The 21,241-nt window shown below is 54.0% G+C and overlaps 2 protein-coding genes across 2 annotated transcripts; both read left to right on the top strand.

Moving 5' to 3' along the window:
- The first annotated feature begins 850 nt into the window (after positions 1-850).
- Positions 851-10,187, top strand: POU2AF2 (POU class 2 homeobox associating factor 2). The gene is made up of 5 exons (XM_053963235.1): positions 851-860; positions 2,960-3,135; positions 7,578-7,620; positions 8,276-8,574; positions 9,801-10,187. The coding sequence occupies exons 1-5, from the start codon at positions 851-853 to the stop codon at positions 10,185-10,187; spliced, it is 915 nt and encodes a 304-aa protein (XP_053819210.1).
- A 352-nt stretch (positions 10,188-10,539) lies between these two features.
- Positions 10,540-19,606, top strand: POU2AF3 (POU class 2 homeobox associating factor 3). Its single transcript, XM_053963234.1, has 8 exons — positions 10,540-10,619; positions 12,784-12,867; positions 12,909-13,190; positions 15,242-15,359; positions 16,096-16,146; positions 17,026-17,104; positions 18,475-18,701; positions 19,295-19,606. Exons 1-8 carry the CDS (start codon positions 10,540-10,542, stop codon positions 19,604-19,606), a joined length of 1,233 nt encoding a protein of 410 aa, XP_053819209.1.
- Positions 19,607-21,241: the final 1,635 nt, after the last annotated feature.

Below are 21,241 nucleotides of genomic sequence, written 5' to 3'. Positions count from 1 at the left end.
CCTTCCCTTCCCTTCCCTTCCCTTCCCTTCCCTTCCCTTCCCTTCCTTCCCTTCCCTTCCCTTCCTTCCCTTCCCTTCCCTTCCCTTCCCTTCCCTTCCCTTCCCTTCCCTTCCCTTCCCTTCCCTTCCTTCCCTTCCCTTCCCTTCCCTTCCCTTCCTTCCCTTCCCTTCCCTTCCCTCCCTTCCCTTCCCTTCCCTTCCCTTCCCTTCCCTTCCCTTCCCTTCCCTTCCCTTCCCTTCCCTTCCCTTCCCTCCAAAGCCAGGGATGCTCCTGCCCGTCCCTCCATGGATCTCGTCCCTCCCTGCGGGCTCCAGGCACAGCTGGAGGTGTGGAGAGCCCAGAGCAGCCTGGGGGTCCCAGGAAGGCAGAATTCCTGCCCAAGGGAGGCCTCCAACACCTCGTGGGGATCTCACACCCACACGGGACAAAATGCTCATCCCAAGGCTTGTTTTCCCTGCCAGATTCCTCAGCTGGAAGGGAACGGCTCCTCCCTGCAGGGCTTGCCAGCCTTTCACTTCACCCCGGGGTTTTTCTGTCCATAATTTCTGGTTTTCCCCCATGAAATGCCAGCTCAGACAGGAAGGAGGCTCCTGGGGAAGGACCCGCGCTGACCATGCAAAGTGGAGCGAAACGCAGATCCAGGGATTTGCATTTAAGCAAATCCCAAACGAGGTATGGTGCTGGAGACATCCCTAAATTCTAGAAAACCCATTTCCGCCAGGCTCAGCTGGAACTTCCCCAGGGAATTATGAGCACAGGCTTCACTCTGCTCTGGGCAGCTCATGAGGGACAGATCTTCCCCAAATTCCTGCAGGATCCGGGAGCTGGGACTCGTCAGCAGCACCAACAATGGAAACAGGTGAGTTCCAGCAGCTCAGATCTTCACAAGCTGAGGCATCTTCATGGCAATATCAGGGAAGGAACAAACTGTGCTGTGCTTGGGCTCCTACTGAAAAAAAAAAAAAAAAAACCAAAAAAATTGTCTAGAATAGACATGTGACATCTTAAATGTCCCCAAAATTTAATAGTATCAATTAACATACTCTGCCTTCTCCGGACTGAATTTATATTCCTTCACAGTGCAATGCTCTATTATTATTTTTTTTTTTTTCAAAAGGCAGTTAGATCAAAGTGATGTGAAACTGGATTCAGTTTGCTTGGAAATGATATCAACTGAGGCCCGAATGAGCATTTCCTTCCCCAGTGCTGCCAGTGGCAGAGTTATCTGAAGTTCTGCCAGCTCAGCATCTGGATAATCCACTGGAAACAACAGGTTCAGCTGTGTGATAACTTCAGACCAGGCTTAGAGGGCTGAGTGGTGCTGAACGAAAACAATTTGGGCAGAGGAATAAGTGAGGATGTGAGTGACAGCCCAGAGCAGCAGAGGGGCGTGCAAGTGATTTTCCAATGCCTTCAGAGCACAGCAAAGGTGTCAGGAAAGCCTGCAGAGCACCAGACCTGCTGGAATTCCTCTCCCTGAGAGAGCTGATGTCCATTTCTGACCACTTTTTGTTGCAAATTTTTTTTTTTTTTTTTTTTGATACTCTCATCTTCACCTCATTTTTGGGAACCTGTCCCTTGCTTTGTGTTTGCTTTGTGCTTGGCCTTGGCTGAACCTCTCTGGTCAGCACTCGAACACCAAAATAAAATTCCATTTGCAGCTGCTATAACCCCAAAAATAAATTAAAAAAAAAAACCATTTGGGGCAAGGCCAAGCCAGCAGCGTGCTGTTTGAACCCTCTCAGGTGCGTGTGCACCTGGGGAGGGCACAACGCCACCAGAAACGGAGCCAAGGGACACAGCCCGAGGGGCAGAGGAGCCAAAAGAAATGCTGGAGATCAAAGCCAGCAGCTGGCCGGGACTTTGCCAAGGGATTGCCTCCAAAGCCGGGCAGGATTTTCCCGGGATTATTCAAGAGAAGCCCGCATGGAAATTCTTCCCTGGCTCCACAGGTGCTCCACAGGTGCCAGGTGTGTTCAGGCCAGGAGAAAAGAGCTGTCCCTGCATTGTCCCTCAGCTCTCACCGCCAGGTGATCCCCGTGATCCCTGACACGGGAATGATGCTGTGCTCTGAGCCCGGGTTAATAAAGGAAATTTTAATGAATAAAGTCATTTTTTAGTAAAGTAAAATTTTCGTAAATTTTTATTAAAGTAAATTTTTATTAATAAAGTAATTTTTATTAAAGTCAATTTTTATTAAAGTCAAATTTTTATTAATAAACTAAGTTTTAATAGAGTAATTTTTGTTAAAGTAAATTTTTATTAAACTAAATTTTTATTAGTCAATTTTTATTAAAGTCAATTTTTATTAAAGTCAAATTTTTATTAATAAACTAAGTTTTAATAGAGTAATTTTTGTTAAAGTAAATTTTTATTAAAGTAAATTTTTATTAGTCAATTTTTATTAAAGTGATTTTTAATTAAGAAACTAATTTTTAATAAAGTAAGTTTTTATTAAAGTAAATTTTATTAAAGTAATTTTAATTAATAAATCAATTTTTAATAAAGTAATTTTTATAAAAGTAAATTTTTATTAATGAAGTAATTTTAATAAAGTAATTTTTGAATAATTTTACAGTTTAATAAAGTAATTAATTAGCCTTCTGAAATAATTTTCAGAAGGTTAATTAATTACTATATTAAACTGTATTATACTATATTAATATAGTATTAATATTATATTATTAGTATATTCGTAGATATTAGTATATATTTAATATCTTTTAGTATAGTTAATATATTTAACATTAACATATTTAATATATTTCACCTAATAGTCTATTAACAGTAACACCTAATATTTATTAATAATATAGATTTATATTTTAAATCAATTTTCCATATTTTCTCTCTCTCTATGGGAATGTATTATACAGATATGGAACAATTTCTCTATCTAGAAATAGATTTCTTTCTAGATTAGAAATATTTCCCTATTTCTAGCCCGAACAATTGCAGATTTATGTTTTCCCCTCCCCACCCCGCGCACGGATTGCTTCTCCCAGCCGCTCTGTCTTCCCTCAGTCCCCGCAGATTTTGGCAAACGGGTGTACCAGGGAGTGCGAGTGAAGCACACGGTCAAGGATCTGCTGGCTGAAAAGCGATCCCGGCAGAGCAGCGGCTCCCTCTTCAGCGTGAGTCCGGTCCTGTCCCGTCCCGTCCTGTCCTGTCCCATCCCGTCCTGTCCCGTCCTGTCCTGTCCCGTCCTGTCCTGTCCCGTCCCGTCCTGTCCCGTCCCGTCCCGTCCTGTCCCGTCCTGTCCTGTCCCGTCCTGTCCTGTCCTGTCCTGTCCCATCCCGTCCTGTCCTGTCCCGTCCCGTCCCGTCCTGTCCTGTCCCGTCCTGTCCCGTCCCGTCCTGTCCCGTCCTGTCCTGTCCTGTCCCGTCCTGTCCCATCCTGTCCTGTCCTGTCCTGTCCCATCCCGTCCTGTCCTGTCCCGTCCCGTCCCGTCCTGTCCTGTCCCGTCCTGTCCCGTCCCGTCCTGTCCTGTCCCGTCCTCTCCCGTCCTGTCCCGTCCTGTCCCGTCCCGTCCTGTCCTGTCCCGTCCTGTCCCGTCCCGTCCTGTCCCGTCCTGTCCCGTCCCGTCCTGTCCTGTCCCGTCCTGTCCCATCCTGTCCTGTCCCGTCCTGTCCCGTCCCGTCCCGTCCTGTCCCGTCCTGTCCCGTCCCGTCCCGTCCTGTCCCGTCCTGTCCCGTCCCGTCCCGTCCCATCCCGTCCTGTCCCGTCCCGTCCCGTCCTGTCCCGTCCCGTCCTGTCCCGTCCCGTCCTGTCCCGTCCTGTCCCGTCCCGTCCTGTCCCGTCCTGTCCCGTCCTGTCCCGTCCCGTCCTGTCCTGTCCTGTCCCGTCCCGTCCCGTCCTGTCCTGTCCCGTCCCATCCTGTCCCGTCCTGTCCCGTCCTGTCCTGTCCTGTCCTGTCCTGTCCTGTCCCGTCCCGTCCTGTCCTGTCCTGTCCTGTCCCGTCCTGTCCCGTCCCGTCCCGTCCTGTCCTGTCCTGTCCTGTCCCGTCCCGTCCTGTCCTGTCCTGTCCTGTCCCGTCCTGTCCCGTCCCGTCCTATCCCGTCCCCCACCCCCTTTTTTAACCCCATAAAATCCCACCCTCTGCTTCACAGAGAGTTTGGGGCACTGCCAATGTTAATAGAATTAATATTCCGTGCCCCAAAGCATCACTGATGGCTCCTCCATTTTCGTATCTGTCAACCTTAAATGCCCTTTTTTTTTCACCCCTTTTCCAAGCGTGGCAGTGATGTTAAATTCCTCTTTCCTCTCACATCCTACGTGTGACACCTTCCCGAGTCAACTTCCTTTTCCACCAGCTACACCTGGACAAGTCAGTGCCCCGAAAATAGCCGCTCCTCCCCGAGTGCTGAGCTCCTGCCAGCTCCTCTCGGAGTGCCAGGGGCACTGCAGGGATGTGCTGGGCTGGAAAGAGGCCAAGCATCAGCCTGGAGGAGATGATTTCCTCTTAAAGTGCTTCTATGGCAACAGGAAAACCCAAACCCTACCGCGCTACATTTCTTTATTCTCAGCTGGCACTGAGAAAGCGAGGCTGGCCCCAGAAGGGGACACAACATCGTGATGCCAGGACGGGGTGGCACCCAGTGGCACGAGGAGCCCTTCCCTGGGCGCTCCTGGGACTCACCTGTGCTGGGCAGCAGCTCCTCACCTGCAGCTGGCCGGGAGCCCCGGGGCTCGGGCAGAGGAGGGGGAGCAGGAGAGAGAGGGAGCAGAGCCCCTCCCTGGCAGCAGAACACACAGATTGGGAGTTCTGATGCTTTTTTTCCCCAAAAGCCATTCACCTCTGGCCTTTTTTATTTTATGCTGAAGAGGCCTCACAGGGACTTACTTGCTGTGACTTTCAGCTCCATTAACTCCGTGCAACAAAAGAGGAAGGAAAAAAAAAAAAAAACCCAGGATTGGGCATCACCAAACACAGCAAAATCCAGCCACGGATCCATCCCCACAGGCTTCAGTCCCCTGAGCCATGGAGAGTCACTGGGGAGGACACACTCCCAGCAGGCAGATATTTGGGGGGAGTTCCTGGGGAGCAGCTGAGAAAACAGCTCCTGTTGGTGATATCACCATGGACCTGCTCCCTCTCTGGAGGCAGCAGCTTCAACAGCCACAATGGAAACGGCCTGGAACTGTAAAATCCTCCTTGCTTTATTGCCCTTGGCTTTGTGCTGCAGAGCCCAGCGGCTGTGTGTGTGTCTGTCTGACACAAAACCAGCCCTGCTGCTCGTTCCCTGCGAGAGACAAAAAATTATCGTGCAGGGCAAACATCCGTATTGGCTCGGAGGGATCATGAAAAGAGCAGCTGGAAGTGCAGCTCTGTTTGTGTGGCAGAACACTGCCCAGAATCAAAGCCAGGGGCAGATAACTGAGCTGTTGGTGATGCAGGGTAACCCAGCTGCATCTCCTGTTGGAGGGTGATCTTTGCTCCAGAAATAAACCATCCCTCGGCCGTTGTTGGTGAGAGGCCTCGGCAGGAGGCTGTGCTGAGCTGGGAAGGTCAGGGCTCGGCAGAGCAGAGCTTTTGGGATGATGGTTTCGACAATTCCCTGGCAGCCAGGCCCTGCACACATCGAGTGATGGAAATCAGGGTGTGCTGCGAGGAAACCCACACAAAACCAGGGCTCCAGGGAGGCTCTGGCTTTTCCTTTGCATAGCTGTGAACCTGCAGTTGTCCTCCTCAGGGTGAAAGGATTCCTGTCCTCCCTGAGGTGTGGAAGTGGGTACCTGCACAGGCGAAGCAGCGCAGTGCTGTGGTTTACAGAGGATTCATTGCTGAGTGCCCAGCAGCACTCCCAGAGCAGGGACACACAGTCAGCACCGCCCTGCCCAGGCTCAGCTTTGCTTTTTGGACAATTTTTATTCCTTCAGCTGCTCCACTACAGATTGGGCCCAGAGAGGTGATGCCCTGAAACCAACAGGGCCAGGTCATTATTTGGAGCTGGGTCCTTAAATTTAGGCAGATTTGTAGGCGAGTTAGGAGGCAGTGAAGCAGCAGAGCAGAGCTCTCTGGAGAAGCCCCAGGCAGGATCTGAGCCTGGCCATGGGCAGGGCAGGCTGAGCCCAGCTTATCAACAGCTGGACACGCTCTGGGCCCCAGGGAGGCTGAGCAGACCTGCAGGAGATCCATGGCAGGGAAAGGAAGCAGTGCCGGGAGGAAATGAACTAATGGGTCTCAATTAAGGCCAATAAGGAGCAAGGAGGGGAATGAAATGCAGGGCTCTGCTCTGGTGAGGCCAAGGATGGGCTGCAGCAGAGGCTCCTGCTTTGAATTCAGGCAGGTAAAGCCCTGGTAGCTCCTGGTAGCTCCTGGCACCTCTGGGACTCTCCACCACAGGTGTGTACACACAGCCAGGCAGTTCCAGTGGCTGTTGAACAGGCAGCATCAAAGATTAAATGCTCTGGAAATTGGAAATGATCCCTGCTGGAGGCTGCCAGGCGTGCCCAGGGACCTGGGCAGAGCATCCCAGCCCCTTGTCCTCTGGGCAGCATCTGTGCTGCCTGAACCTGCCAGCTTGGCTTTTTCCTCTAGAAGTGTCCTGGATGCTGGGAGAGGACCTGGATTTGCATGTGATGGCTTCAGCTGGGGACAGGTGCAAGCCCTGCCCGTGTGACAAGAACACTCCTCTGTCCCCAAGCCCAGGGGCTCCTTCCTGACACCTCCTGTCACCTCCTGCCACCTCTGCAGCCTGTGCAGGCTCGGAGCTCATTTCCATGGAGGAGCAGGGAGCAGCTGCAAACCTTCCCTGGGCAGCAGAAGGAAGTCCTCAGGGCTGGCAAATTTAATTCAAATCTAAACCTCTAAATTTGGTTGCCTGCTATGGCAGGAACCTCCTGTTTGCACTATGCAAACTGGACCGAGCGTGCCACCAGCACTGGCCAGGGGACTGCAGAGTGACAGCAGTGCTGCTGGGGGCTCTCTACTCCTGCTCTGGGGGCTTGGAGCTCCCAAAACCAGAGCTCAGCACGATTCCAGAGGAGCAGATGCCTTTGCCAAAGTGCTTTGGAAGGAGTTGGGCACTGGGAGCACGAGGGTCACTCCAGGGGTAATTCTCCTTTACCTGGGGGCCAAGAGGAGAGGATGATGATTAATAATATCATTATTATCATCATCACAACCGTTGCTGTAGGACCCAAAATAGGATCTAGGAACTCTCTTTTCCACCCAGCCTGCTTGTGCTGCCAGGAAGGGCCAGGTAAAGCAGCCCTGGGGCAGCAGGGCCAGCACAGCTGAGCTGGAACATGGGCTGGAATCTGCCCATTTTGGCCACTCAGGGGATCAGATCTCACCTTGCCTGGTTTGTGCCAACACCCAAACGACTCCTCAGCATTCTGCCTGCTTTGAGAGAGCCTGTGGGACAGGAGGAAGAAGCCAGTTATCTTGATACTCCTCCTCTTAGCAGCTCTGCACAAGAGCTTCACAATCTCTGCTTAGCCTATCCCTGAGAGGAAATAATGGAATTAAACCCTTCACAGCCCCCGGGCTCAAATAATGCGTGTGAATCCACTCAGAGAGCTGCCTTGCTTTGAAAAGTCATGTTCTCAAACATCTCTTTATCTTTTGCAGGGCAGCACCAGCACAGCACAGTCACCCTTTGGCCAAGTGCCAGGTGAGGTTTTCCCTCCACTGCTAAACACCTTCCATGCAGGTGGGAGGGTGGGCAGAGCCCTTCTGTTCTCCTGCAGAGGATGTGAAACAAGCCCCGGAGCGGGGCCACCCCTCAGAGCGAGCCCGGGAGGAAAGCAATTAAAAGAATCAAAAAAAGAGCAGCAATAATCTTGTATAAAACCCTCAAACCGAGTAATTAAAGCAGTTCCCATCTCCTTTAGCAGAGGAGCCACACAGAACCCATCCTTTTCCTCCTGTGTTTTCCCATTTTCCCTGGAGCTGGGGAGACAAAGCACAAAATCAGGAGCTGACCTGTTTTATCCCTTGAGCTCTCGGGCAGGGAAAGCGGGGTGAGGCTGGAACCTCCTCCCCAGGGGCTGTAGCAGAGCAAGGAAGAAGCACAGCCTGGCTGAGCTGACCTCCCTCTCCCTGCCCTCCTACCTAAAGCTTCCCCAGCGCTTTTGCTTTGCTGCAGATGGAGGTCACCAGACGGAACCAAAAGGTGGAGCAAGGAACACCTGTGTGGAGGCAGGGTGGGTTCCTGGGTGATGCTGGAGGGAAAAGAGCTCTGCTTGGCGCCCACAGAGGTCTCCATCGTTCTGTGGCAGCTGTTAGAATTTTCTTTACACTTTCCCACCCTTCTTTCTGCCCCCCAGGCTCGCCCACCACGGCTGGTTACTGCGGCGGCCACAGATCCTTCCCGGCCGAGCTGGACTTCCACAGCACCAAGCAGTTTGTCAGCGATGTCTACCCCTCCCCTCTGGGCTCCAAGCCCTTCTCCTGCGACTCCTCTGCCCCCCAGGGCTACCCAGCCCTCCTGGAGCCCTATCTCAGCGAGCAGTTCGGGGATCACCGTGCTCCTCCTCTCCCAGCTGCCACCAGCTCCTTCTTCAGCGCTCCGGCCGTGCCCCCTCTCCTGCCATCCTTCCCCAGCGACACGGGGCACTTCCTGCTCGTGAGTGCCTCGATGGTTCTGTCCCCCTTTAAATGCGGGGTTGGGTCAGAGGGACTCGTGGGGGAAGGACGAGGCTGTTACAGGAGCGGCCGTGGCGGGTGGGGCAGGGCTCTGCGGGGAAGGTTTTTTTTCTCTTTGGTTCCATCTAATTGTCCCCTGTTCCTGTCGGAGACATCCCGTTCTGCTCCGGGCTGGACACTGCTCCCAGGCACAGGGTGGGACTGCTGGGGTGTCCTGTGCAGGGCCAGGAGCCGGATTTGATCCTGGTGGGTCCCTTCCAGCTCAGGATAACTCCGTGATTCTACGATTTTATAAAACCCTCCCTCCCCGAGTTTCTGGAAGCAGCCCTTGGTGACTCCAGGCTCCCTACCCCTGCCACTTCCCAGGAGCCAGCCCCACACAGAGCTCCTGGATCCTGCAGTCTCGGGGTCTCGATGCTGGGCTGACCCCAAGAGTGTAAAAGTCCTCGTTCCCCCAGCCTGTGCAGCCAAAGGAGTCTGAAATGCACAGGGTCGGCTTCTCACGGTTGTTTATTTTCCCTTATCTAGAACATTCTTTCTCTGACCTGCCGAGCTCCGTCTAGCAAGGGTGCCACAGCAGTCTGCCTGCCCTCTTGGGCAGCGTCTACATTTTACATCAGAAATTACGTGTATTATATTTACAATAATGTGCCAATAACTATCACCCATGTTGGACAGTGAGTGTTTTACCTTAAACCATCAGAAAAGTGTCACCAGCACAGCAAGACATGGAGGGTGAGAAGAAGGAGGTCAGGACACGCCCAAATTCCTCCATCTTGACCCCCTGAACCACATTCTAAAAATCCCAAAATTCTACTTTTCCACCCTGTGTTAATTCAACCACCACACCACTCAAACCCTTGTGGTTTGTAATTCCTCACACAGAGTTGGCAGCTTTTCCCACGGGCTAAAATGGAAGCCACAGGTGGTTTTGACTTGGTGCCAAGGTCCCCGAGCCCCCTCCAGGGTCTGGAGCCAGCCAGGGCAGCCAGAGGGGTGTCCTGGGCTCTGACACTGCAGGATCAGAGCTGCTCAGCCCTGCTGGGACCCTGCTGACAGCACCGACGTTTCCTTCCACAGCTAAACCACCAAACACTGCCCCAGAGCCACAGAAACCCCTTTGGGCATTTCCCAGGGATAGAAATCCCATTACCTCCAGGACAGCCTTTTGTTCCTAAGCGTTTTCCTTGCCTTCTCTCCCTGCAGAGAGAGCCCTGGGAGCAGAGCTCACCCGAGAGCCTCAGCCAGCCGGACAGTGCATGCCCAGAGCTCCCTGCCAGCTCCAGCTGCCTCTCCCTGCCTGACCCCGGAGCTGCTTCCCCGTTCCGAGGCTCAGGTTGGAGCCCAGCCCTCCCTGGAGCCCAGCCCTACCCTCTGCACCCCCTGGAAGATGCCCACTACTCCCCCAGCTACGCTGCCGCCTCGCCCTACAGCTTGTCCCCGTTCGTGGCCGTGGCCAACGAGCCCTCCAGGATGAGCCACCCGTGCCCCGAGCAGCCCTCGGAGCCTCCACACCTCGCCGAGCACTCTGCCTGGGCTAAAGAGGATGGAAGTGCCCTCTGGGGGACTTACGAAGGCAGGAGAACTTACTGAGGAGAGAGAAGAGCTGGAGGAAAGAAAACCAGAGCATTATAAAGCAAATTTTACGCTCCTTCCTAAATCTGCTCCTTCAAAGGCGATGCTTTGTGCTCGGGGTAGAAATACAATTATTGGGCACCCCACGTGCAGCTCGGGGTGGTGCCTTCCAGTGCCTCGAGAAAGGAATTTCTCCCAGCCCCACAAGTAAAACACTCAGCCTGAAAAACCTCTGCTTTTCCTGCCAACAAGGATCCCTCCTCAGAGGGCTTTTCCAGCCTTAGTGCTTTGGAGGCTCTGGAGGGTGTGGGCACTGCCCTGCCCGCCGACCCCTGCCACCTGCAGAGCCCCCACACCCCTTTTACCCTGAATGAGCCCACACCAGATCCACACCCACCTGGTGGGCTGCTCCGGGGGCATCCAGGTGGGCTGGCAGTGCCAGCGGGACCGGTAGCCAGCCCTGGTGACATCCAGGTGGGCTGGCAGTGCCAACAGGACCGGTAGCCAGCCCCGGTGACATCCAGGTGGGCTGGCAGTGCCAGCGGGAGCGGTAGCCAGCCCCGGTGACATCCAGGTGGGCTGGCAGTGCCAGCGGGAGCGGTAGCCAGCCCTGGTGACATCCAGGTGGGCTGGCAGTGCCAGCGGGAGCGGTAGCCAGCCCGGGGACCCTGCGGGGCCCGTGGCCACTAGAGGTAGCTCTGCTCACACGAACACCGCGTGGAGCCCTCCCGGAGCAGCACATCGCGGCTGCTCTGCCCCGCGGAGGAGGTCGCCCCCTTTGCCCCAGCTCGCCCCCAAGCCTGGCACCCCCAGCAGCAGCGGCAGGAGGCTCTGGAGCATTCCAGCCCCAGGGAATGCGCGGGCATGAGGCGCTTTCAATCCCTCCTTGCCTTTTCTCCTCAAATCCTGGGGCATTTGAAGCCTTCCCAGCGCCTTCCTCTCCCACGAGTGGCAGCTGTGGAGCCTCCAGGGGTGGCCCCTGCCCAGGCACAGCTGTTCCCCCATCAGCTCAGGGTGTGTGCAGCTCTCCTGCCCCCAAACCTGAGCCCAGCTCGAGCCTTTTCCACTCCACAGCTGACACCACTGCTGGGCTGAGCCCCAGTGACCATCCGGGCTGCTCCAGCGTGGCTGTGCTGCCCCCAGGCTCTGGGGGACAAGCAGGGACAGGGGTTTGAGCTGTCTTTAAGGTGTTTGACCCGCTCAGGCATTCAGCTCCTAAGCCAGGCAGGGTTTTCAGCAGCCTGGGAAGGCTCTGCAGCCCTGCAGGAGCAGCCACAACTCTGCTGCCTCGCGGTTCCTGAGAGCATCCAGAGCTGGAGCTGGGCAGCCTGCAGGCTCTTGCTCCCTGCTTACAGGGCTAAACAATCATCATCCCAGCTCCCTGCAGCCTGCACCCACCCACAGCAGCTCCGGGAGGGAGCAGCCCCACGAAGGGAAGGGTTTCACATCCCAAATTCCTCAGTGAGACCCCCTCCCCTGCCTGCACAGCACGCTCCTTTGTGCTCAGGCCAGGCGGGCTCCTCTCCCAGTGGGATGTGTCCCTATAAAGCTGTCCCAGGCAAGGCTTGGCCTACCAGGAGCTGCAGGGGCACATTTCAGAGCCAGGAATGGCCTCGCTCCCCGCAGAAATCAAGTGTTATTTGTTCAACTTAAAGGAAAAGAAAAGATTCGGCCGTGACGACAGCCGGCCCGAGCTGCTGGTAGATGATTAACAGCCTGGCCTGCTCTCTGCCTCACTCCCTGCCCGTGGCAGAGGCTGTGGTCCCCAGGGAAAAGCTTAAAGGCAGCCTAAAAACCCAGTTCCAGCACTGCCGGTCATCCCAAAAGCCTGAGGCACACGCTGAGCCCCACAGCTGCAGCTCCCAGGGCAGGCCAGCACCGAGGCTCGTGAGGAAAAGGCCGATTTGTGCAGCACAGGCAAACAGCCTGAACTGGGGGGAAAGCACAAATAAACTCCAGTGTGAGCCCAGCATCCAGGCAGAGGGAGGGAATGCTGTGGGGAGAAGTGGGGTTCAGCTAACTTCAGCCACCTGGGTGCCCGGGGCAGCCTCTTTGTTAGGCCACGCCTGCCCGCTGCCATTTTGGCCCCAAACCCTCAGAATTTAGCCTTAAAACGTGAAAAAAAAGAGCAAAAAGCAAGTCGGCCCCTTGCAGAGTGCTCACTGCAGGTAGCAAATGAAATATGAGAGGGCTGGAGCCCAGCCTGTGCACCTGAGGAGAAAACACTGAGCTGCTTTGGAGGCATCTGCTTCATTCAGGGAAAGATGGCTAAAACCCTGCAAATGTCCCAAAAGCAAAGGCTGGGGAGGGTGACCCCAGCAAATCCTATTCCCCCAGACCCTCTGCTAGATGGGGATGTGCTCGGTTCCACAAAAAGATAGCCCATTTTGTGGAGCCTTTGAATATTCAAATTGAAAGTATCGCGCAATCATTGATTGTCAAATCATTGGTTTCTAGAGGTTTTAAATACTTGGCATTAGGAGAGAAAAACTCAAACTTATACCCGTAGGGATAAAACAATAATATTGTGGGGATCCACCTGCCATTGCCACCAGGCAGTCAGGTCCCTTCACCCCCACATTTCAAGCCTGACTCCTCTTGCCCCCTTGGCCAGCTTTGTGGGGCCGGGGCCGGGGCCACCTCTGCTGCTGCACCGGGCACCTGGCGAGGTGCTGCCCGCTCCGGCTCGGGATGTCCGGTAAGCCCCGCTCTGTCCCCCCCCTCCCCCGGCCCCCGCAGCCCGCTCTGGGGCCGTTTCGGGGTTCGCCGGGGTCACTCCGCCAGCGAGGCGATGCCGCCTGCCAAGGCAGGAGGGAGCGGGGAGGGCGGGGAGGAGGGAGGGAGGAGGCACGGGAGGATCGGCTGCTGCCCGCCGGCTGCCAGCGCGGCCGGCTCGGGACGGGGCTCCGCGGGCACCGCCGGGCACCGAGCGGGGCTTCTGCCGGGCCGGCTGGGGGGGCCACGGGGGGCCGCGCACGTCTGTGTGCCCACCCCGCACCTCTGGGTGCCTCCTCTGCATCTGTGCCCTCCCTGCATCTCTGTGTGCCCACCCCGCACCTCTGGGTGCCTCCTCTGCATCTGTGCCCTCCCTGCACCTCTGTGCCCTCCCTGCATCTCTGTGTGCCCTCCCTGCATCTCTGTGTGCCCACCCCGCACCTCTGTGTGCCCTCCCTGCACCTCTGTGTGCCCTCCCTGCACCTCTGTGTGCCTCCTCTGCATCTGTGCCCTCCCTGCACCTCTGTGCCCTCCCCCGTACTTCTGGGTACTTTCTCTGCATCTGTGCCCTCTCTGCAGCTCTGTGCCCTCCCTGTGTCTCTGTGTGCCCTCCCTGCACCTCTGTGTGCCTCCTTTGCATCTGTGCCCTCCCTGCACCTCTGTGCCCTCCCCACACACTCCGACCCGGCCACGCTGCCCCTGAATCCCAATCCCGCTCCCCGACCCTGAATCCACCCCCTGTCCTTGTCACCCTGCTCCCAGCCCACCCTCAGCAGCCTTCCCCTCGATACCCAGCACCATCACTGTGCCCCTGGACCCCCAGCCCTGCTCTCTGACCCCCAGAATCATCACTCTGCTCCCTGACCCCCAGCCCACGTTTGTCACTCTGCTCCCTGACCCCCAGCCCACCCTGGCCACCCTCCTCCCTGACCCCCAGCCCATCACCTTGCCCCCTGACTCCCAAATCCACCACCCTGCCCTTGACCCCCAGCCCACCCCAGCCTGTCCCTGTCACCCTGCTCCTGATTCCCCACCTGCCCTGCCCACCCTGTGCCCACCCTGTGCCCACCCTGTGCCCACCCTGTGCCCACCCTCGCCACCCTGCCCTTGGCCCTGCTACCTCAGAGCCCTCCCCGGCTGCAGGGAGCTCTGATAACTGGGTGTTCTCCTCAGATCCCACCCTTCCCTCCCCTCATTTTCCCCAGCTCTGGTTTGTTGAACAGAAACAAAACACCAAAACACGAGATGAATAATCCCCAGCTGAGCCCAGCTCAGCAAACCGCCCTGAAGGCAGCCCTGTCACCTCTCTGGAGGGCCCCGGGTGCCTGTCCCAGCTTGTCCTCCCCCAGAGCACCCCGGGGGCACTGGGAGGGCTGGCAGAGTGACAGCACAAGAGGACAGTGCCTGCAGTGCAGGATTCCCTGGCTGCGTGGGCAGAACCTGCAAAGCCAGCGTTGTTTCCGTGCCAGGATCTCCCGGCGCTCCGCGGCTGCCTTGGAGAAGGTGCTCCGTGCCCAGAGGTGGCACTGGAAGGCCGGGTTTAGCCCTGGCACTGCTGCTCTCCTGCTGGGAGTTTATTTTTGGTGCCTCCTTCAGGGCTGTCTGCTCCCCGAGCTGGCATTTTTTGAGTGCAGAGACCAGTCTGGGTGTGTTTCCTTTTATTGTGTGATTTGGATTAAAACACCAGCAGAAAGTTAGGACGGGAACAGCTGCCAGAGGATCTGAGTGTTTTACCATGAGTACAACAAGTGAGAGTGGTTTGTCAGAAGAAGTAAATTCTTTATCACTTCCTGTCCTAAAAATCCCTCATTAGGTAGTGACTGGTGATTGCTGGCTGGTTTTGGCTGGATCAAACACACCCTAAATTCTTCTTTGAAATAAATAGGGGCTGTACATGAGCAGAATAAAGAGATAATCTAGGCTTTGCAAGAAAGCAGTCATTTTGTTGGTGTTTTGTTGAGCTCTCTGAATAACCACCCACATATTTCCATTGTTTTATTCCTGGGCTTCATCTGCCAGATGAAACGCTCCCCACATTTATTTTCAGGTCCCGAGAGAGGCAAATATGTCAGGAATTTAAATGAATCCAGCAGCAGCACCAGATGGAGCTTGGTATTGGGAAAGCTGGAAGGGGGGCAAGGGAAGAAGGAGGTAGAGAAGAATAAACGTGTGGTTTTTAAATATTATCAACAGCAAAATTTTCATGAGTGTCTGCTTGTCCCAAGCTGGGATAGCAGGTGCTAAGGAGGGCTGTGAGTGTGACTGCAAACAGAGACCAATTTGTTGTCTCCACATAGAGCACGCCTGAAATCCTGCTGGATTTGCTGTTTGCTCTGAGATTCTCCCTCCTTGCAAAGTGTTTTTCCACAAATTCTTCCAGGAAAGCCCAAGGTGTACCAAGGTGTGAGGGTGAAGATCACAGTCAAGGAGTTGCTGCAGCAGAGGAGAGCACGACAAGCAGCCACTGGTTCAGCAGTGAGTAAAAATATTGTGGTGTTTGCTTTGTCACTTCTATTTTAATGTTTTTTTTTTGTTTTTGTTTTGGTTTTTTTTGTTTGTTTGTTTGTTTTTTTTGTTTGTTTGTTTTTTTTTTTTTGCCAGGACTGTAATCTCTGGTCCAAAATCTGAGTGTAACAGGCTGGTGAGGATGGGGGAAAGGAACATTCAGTCAGAGTAGCTGCAGCAGTGTCCTCAAGGAGTGAGAATCTGAGGAGTACAGGGAGAAAGCAGAGCTGCTGCTCCAGAAAAGTCACTCCCTCCGGGATGGAAGGCTCACCTGGGCAGCCCCATCCCTGCTGGAGGAGGGGCTGGAGCTCTGTGTGCACACACAGGTGCACATTCCCTCTCATTCCCTCTTCCAGCCTCTGTAGGATTCCTCCAGCTCCAGCCACTCCAGGGATTTGCATAAAGAGCTTGGCAAATCATTATTTCTTCCTGGTTCATGACACTGCAGCTCTTGAAGCCTTTCAGATTTCAGCTTCTGAAATTTATTTCACTTAGTTGCAGCTGATTGCACAAAAATCAGCCTGAGATCCAGGGGCAGAGAGGTCTGGGTGAAGAGAATTGTCAGGTTTTGGGGACGCTGGGTCACTCCTCTTCTGCAACCCCAAGTGCAGCAGCCTCTTCATCACAGCCAGGTGTCCCAGGGCTGCGTGGAACCGGTTTTCACTTCCCACCAGCACTTCACACAACCCCTGTGGTGCCCACACAGGAAAAAGTGAAAGGTGGTGGGGAGGGAAGTCACCTCGGTGACCTGCACAAGGTATGGCCCGCCCCAAAACCCCCGAGGCTTTTGTGCTGGCAGGATGTGAGCTGAGAAAAGCTCAGCCTGGGCACTCCATCTGTGCCTTGTCACATCTGCAGCAGGGACAAAAGGCACCCTCAGCCCAGAAGAGACGCTCTTGAAGGGATTAAACGCACGGGATGTGCCGGGAAGTTGTTGCCAGGGAAATGAGCTGCTCACTCGAGAGCATCTTGAATAAAGGAAATGAAGTGGAGGGCTGTATGAATTAAAAACCCCACCAGAATTTGTACTTGCAGAGTAAAATCCTGGCCCCCAAGCAGCAAAACTCCTTTTGGGGTGGATTTCTTCCTTCCAGCAGGTCGGGTTCCTAGAAGTGGTTGATTTGTCTTCCTTCAGCATTCCTTAAAAAACGAAGCTGTGCCTTTTCAAGGAGCACTGCCAGAGCTGGTTCTCAAAGGACATCAATCCAGTCTGATGGGATACCTGCGGTGGTCTTTAGTTAATTACTCATTCCCAGTAATATCCATCCCTAGGAATTCCTTGGGATTCCCTCCACTGTGGAGTTCACACTCCTGGAAATGAACACACATTAGTTTCAGAGGCAGCTCTGTAAAATCGGGAATGCAGCAAAAAGAGCCCCTCAGCACGGAGCTGATCCAGGGGCTTCACACCGGGTGGGTGCTGTGGTTCCCAGGAAAAACCCTGCCAGGAAAAATCCTCCTAGGAAAAATCCTGTTATGCACATCCATCTAATGTTCTGTCAATGCCGGGGAGGTTTTCCCAGCCACAGCAAGGAGGGAAATAAGGTTTATTTAAAGAGTTTTCTCTGAAATCCAGACTCACCTTGCTCCGTGCCACAGCTCCTCTCCTTCCCTTCTCCCTGCTCAGGTTCCCTGGGACAGCAGCAGCAGCAGCAGCAGCAGCAGCAGCAGCAGCAGCATCCAGTTTGCAGAGTCTGTGTCTCCGCCTCACCCAGGTTGGTACAAAGCCCATCCACACGGCCCTTCCCGCCCCATTCCCAAATTTTCCCACAGCCCCGAGCCTTCCCAGCCCTTGTCTGAGGCCGGCAGCACCCGCGGCCAATCAGCACCTGCGGGGAGCCCGTGGGATGCAGATGAGGAGCTCGGTGCTCTCCTTCCCGAGGTTATCCTTCCCCCAGCAGGGAATTGCCTCCCCCTGGGGAAGGGATGCTCATCCCGAGGGAACAGCGTCGCCTTCCCCAGGCTGTGGGGGCCACTGAGGGTCAGAGTGCCCTGGAGCCCCTGGCTGGGCTCTGTTTTCTTCTCCCTCTCCTGCCAGCATCCACAGGAGCGAGAGAAATACCAGATTTTCAACAGCACCAAGAGTTTTCCTCCTCCTGCCTGTGAATATCCAAGGAAAAGGGGGAAGGGGTGAGGGGAGGGGCACTTTGGGCTCGCAGATCCTTCAATTATCCCCAGCCAAAGCACAGAGGAAAGGCTGGGCAGGTGTGAGTGCACACATTGCATGGACAAGGAAATTGTTAAATCATCGATAGCTGGGAATCCATTTGCTTATGTTAATAAAGAAACGTGAGACACGCCAAAGCTGACACGCCAAAGCCTTTTCAGGCTGGAAAGTCTCCATCAGTTTATGTATTTTGGGTGTTTCTCACTCCCCACAGCCAGCTAAACACTGCCACCTTTGACCCTGCAATGTGCATTTCAGACCTGTGCCCTTCACGTGGACAGGGCTTAAACCGTGTTTGAACTCGGCGTGCAAAGATAATAATTGTGAAAAGCCAGATCTGCTGTGAGCTTTCCAGGAACTCACCCTTTGGCCAGCAGCACTACGTGGTCACAATGCCACATCAGCCCTGCCTCGCTCCGTTTGTTCTGCTCACAAGTTCATCTCCTGTCTGGCTCTTTGGAGGATAAAAAAGCAAATGATCCTCCTGTTATCCCCTTTTTCCTGCAGGTGTAGCTGCCCCGGGTCTGGAGATGAGGCAAAGGCACACCTGCCAGGCTGGGAAGCACAAATCACTGCCTGGCACCTTCTGGGGCTGCAGACAGTGCACAGAAGGGAGGCCAGAGGGTCAGGGGTCTGAGGGAGTTTCCAGCTGGATCCCTGTCCAAAATTCCTGAGGCCACAAGAGTTTCCAGCACTTAAAGAGCTTTGTAGCTGAGGGGGCTGCATTCCCTGAGTTATTCATGTGCTTTTGAGCATCTCCCTCGTGGTTTCTGCTTTCCTACAAAATTCACCTTGCCCTTGAAAAGTTTTAAAGTCTAAATCCACAGGGTTACTGAGCACAGGAGAGCACTGAAACCTGCCCTTTGTGAAGACAGACACTGATGAATTTGCTGCTGTCTGCTTTCCTTTCTCTCCTAGAACCTTTTGAAGCAGAACCCATCCCTCCTGTGCCCAGCTGCTGCCCGTCCTGGCAGTTTTCCAGCTGCCTCTCCTGTGAGGAAAGCCCTGGATACCTGGAGCAGCTGATAGATTCCTGCCTGCAGTCGGATGCACCCTCCGAGCCAGCCTTCAGTGCCTTCCAGCCATCCTCACACTACACCCCAGACACCTTCCAGCCAGTCCAGCTCTGCTTCAACCAGGGCCTGGTGAGCTTTGGGAGCCAGGGGAGCAGCCACAGCTGTCCCCAAGGGGAAAGGGAGTCACCTCCTGGGGCAGAACAGCAGCAACGTGGGAATCTGGCTGATTTTAGGAGCCTGGGATGCTCATGGGCTCTGAATTCTTTCCCATGGGGAGCCCCAAATAAACTGGGAGAGTCTGCAGGGTGGGGAATGTCCCTTCTAGAGGTTCTGTAGATTTGGGGCAAATAGCAGCACAGGTCCTGCTAGGGGTTGTCCCTGCAAACAGAAACTGCCTTTGGGTTTAGACCTCCAGGATCTCCCTGGGCAGGGATTGTCCCTACAAACAGAAACTGCCTTTGGGTTTAGACCTCCAGGATCTCCCTGGGCAGGGATTGTCCCTACAAACAGAAACTGCCTTTGGGTTTAGACCTCCAGGATCTCCCTGGGCAGGGATTGTCCCTACAAACAGAAGCTGCCTTTGGGTTTAGACCTCCAGGATCTCCCTGGGCAGCCAGATGAGAAAGGCAACAGCACAGGGATTCTGGCTGCTGGCCACATTTCCCTGAAATCTCCTTTTTTTCCCTTTTTTTTTTTTTTTGTTTCTCTCTCTCAACCTGCAGGCTGCCAGCTCGCCCAGCTCAGCCGACCTGCCCAGCCCGTGGAACTCCAGCTGCTCTCCCCCTCAGCTCTCTCCCCTCACCCCTCTGACCCCCAGCCCACCCTACAGCTGCCCCATGGAGGAGTGGCCCTGCCACCCCCCCTGCCCCTTGCCCAGCCCTGCCTGCTGCTGCACAGCCTGTGGCTCCAGGGACAGCAGGGGCCCGCAGTGCTTCCCCTGCCCCAGCACGGACTGCACGGAATTCCTGCCACCCCTGGCCCTGGCCGAGGACTTCTTCAGGAGGGACAGGAGCTGTGACATTTGCTACAGCTAATGGGGACTGTGGTTTCACACATCCACTCTATCCAAATCAGATTAAATTGCCCATGAACTATGCAAAGTTGTGCTGCCTAACGCAGTCCAGTTTATTCTTCACTACCTACACGTTTTTTACACGATGCTGTCACTACATTGATCTACGGTCAGGGGTGTTTTGTTGGTGGTGTGGTGGTTTGGTGGGGTTTTTTCCCTGTTTTTTTTCGTTGTTGCTGTTTTTTTTTTTTAATAAATCTGGAGCTGCCTTATCAAACACTTGTCATTAAACCAGCTCTTTTTGATACAAATAAATCATTTGGTGCAAATGCTGAAGCCTGGTCATTTTTCATGTGCTAAAGGTCAGTGTTTTCTCCTCTGCTGCTGATCCAGGTTGCTGACCCTGCCCTCACAGAGGTGAGGATGAGATTTTGAGCAGCCTATTCAGTGACACGAGAGCTCTCACTCACCCAAAAGGTCCATGTTCAATCCAGCATCCAGCTTTTCCCAGAGAACGCTGTGCATCACCCAGCTCTGAGCTGGATCTGCAGCTCCTCACCCTCTGCTGCAGCTCAGGCTGCCCTGGTGACATTTCCCAGTGGTCCTGGCAGAGAAGGAAATTTGTTTGCCACACCAGCCCTTGGCCCCTCAGAGGTAAAATCCAGAGCCAAACTTCTCTGGCTGCTGCTCAGCACCAGTTATTGTGGAGGCAGAGTCTCAGTGAGAGGCTGATGTTGTTTGGCAGCCCTTGGTCAGGTTTGGGCTGTTGATAAAAGGTTTTCAGCAGAATCAGCTGAAGAGGAGTGAAATGATTTCATTTTTAAAAAAGTAGATAATAGGGAAATTGTAATACCTGAGGGTTTCTTGCCTAAGCCCAGACCTTCCTAACATTTTGTCTTGCCTCCTCTTGGTGAGGCAAACTCAGTTTCTCAGCTGAGCACCCAGACTGGGAAGAAAGAAAGAAGCATCTCTTCATATTAAATCCCATGAAAAAGAGAAAATAACTACACCTGTGAAGAGAAATATGAATTCTATCCAGCTGTTGGCTCACCTCACCCAGACACTTCTATGCTGAACTCAAAACCTTTCCAGTTCCTTTACCTTATGTAAGGGTTTTTTTTTTTTTTTTTCTAAAACATGCTTAAAAATATTTTGACACCTTCAAATAATATCTCCCCTTCTCCCCTGATTAATCTCAGCACTGGCCCAAGTGATAAATTCATGAGGTCACAGCAATATATATATATTATTATATAAATTATAAAGAGCTGTAACTTTGCAGCAGTTAAAGATGTGATCACCCCTGTGCAGGGACACCCCACCAAGTGTCATTTTAGTAGTGCTGGCAGCTGCTTCAGCCCCTGAGTGATATTTTGGGGCACTGAAGGGCTGAAATTCTGCCCCAGAGCTCACCCAGTGCCAGCTACTCCTGCCTGCTGCCTCAGGAGCGGGCACGCCTCGAGGCACACATCAGAAGCCCTTATCAGCAACAAGAAAAAGCCAGAAGATAAGGCTGAGGCAAGAAATTGGAGGCTTCTAGAGGAAATGGGGTGCCCACATCCTCCCCACGGCTTGGCAAGGTTGGCCTGAGCTCAGCAGAGCCGGGAGATGCTCTGAGGGAGCAAAAGGGCACCATGAAATGATAAATAAGGGTTTA

The sequence above is a fragment of the Vidua chalybeata genome, chromosome 23, assembly GCF_026979565.1.
Source record: "Vidua chalybeata isolate OUT-0048 chromosome 23, bVidCha1 merged haplotype, whole genome shotgun sequence".
Classification (NCBI taxonomy): Eukaryota; Metazoa; Chordata; class Aves; order Passeriformes; family Viduidae; genus Vidua; species Vidua chalybeata.
This window is presented reverse-complemented; position numbering and strand designations above follow the sequence as displayed.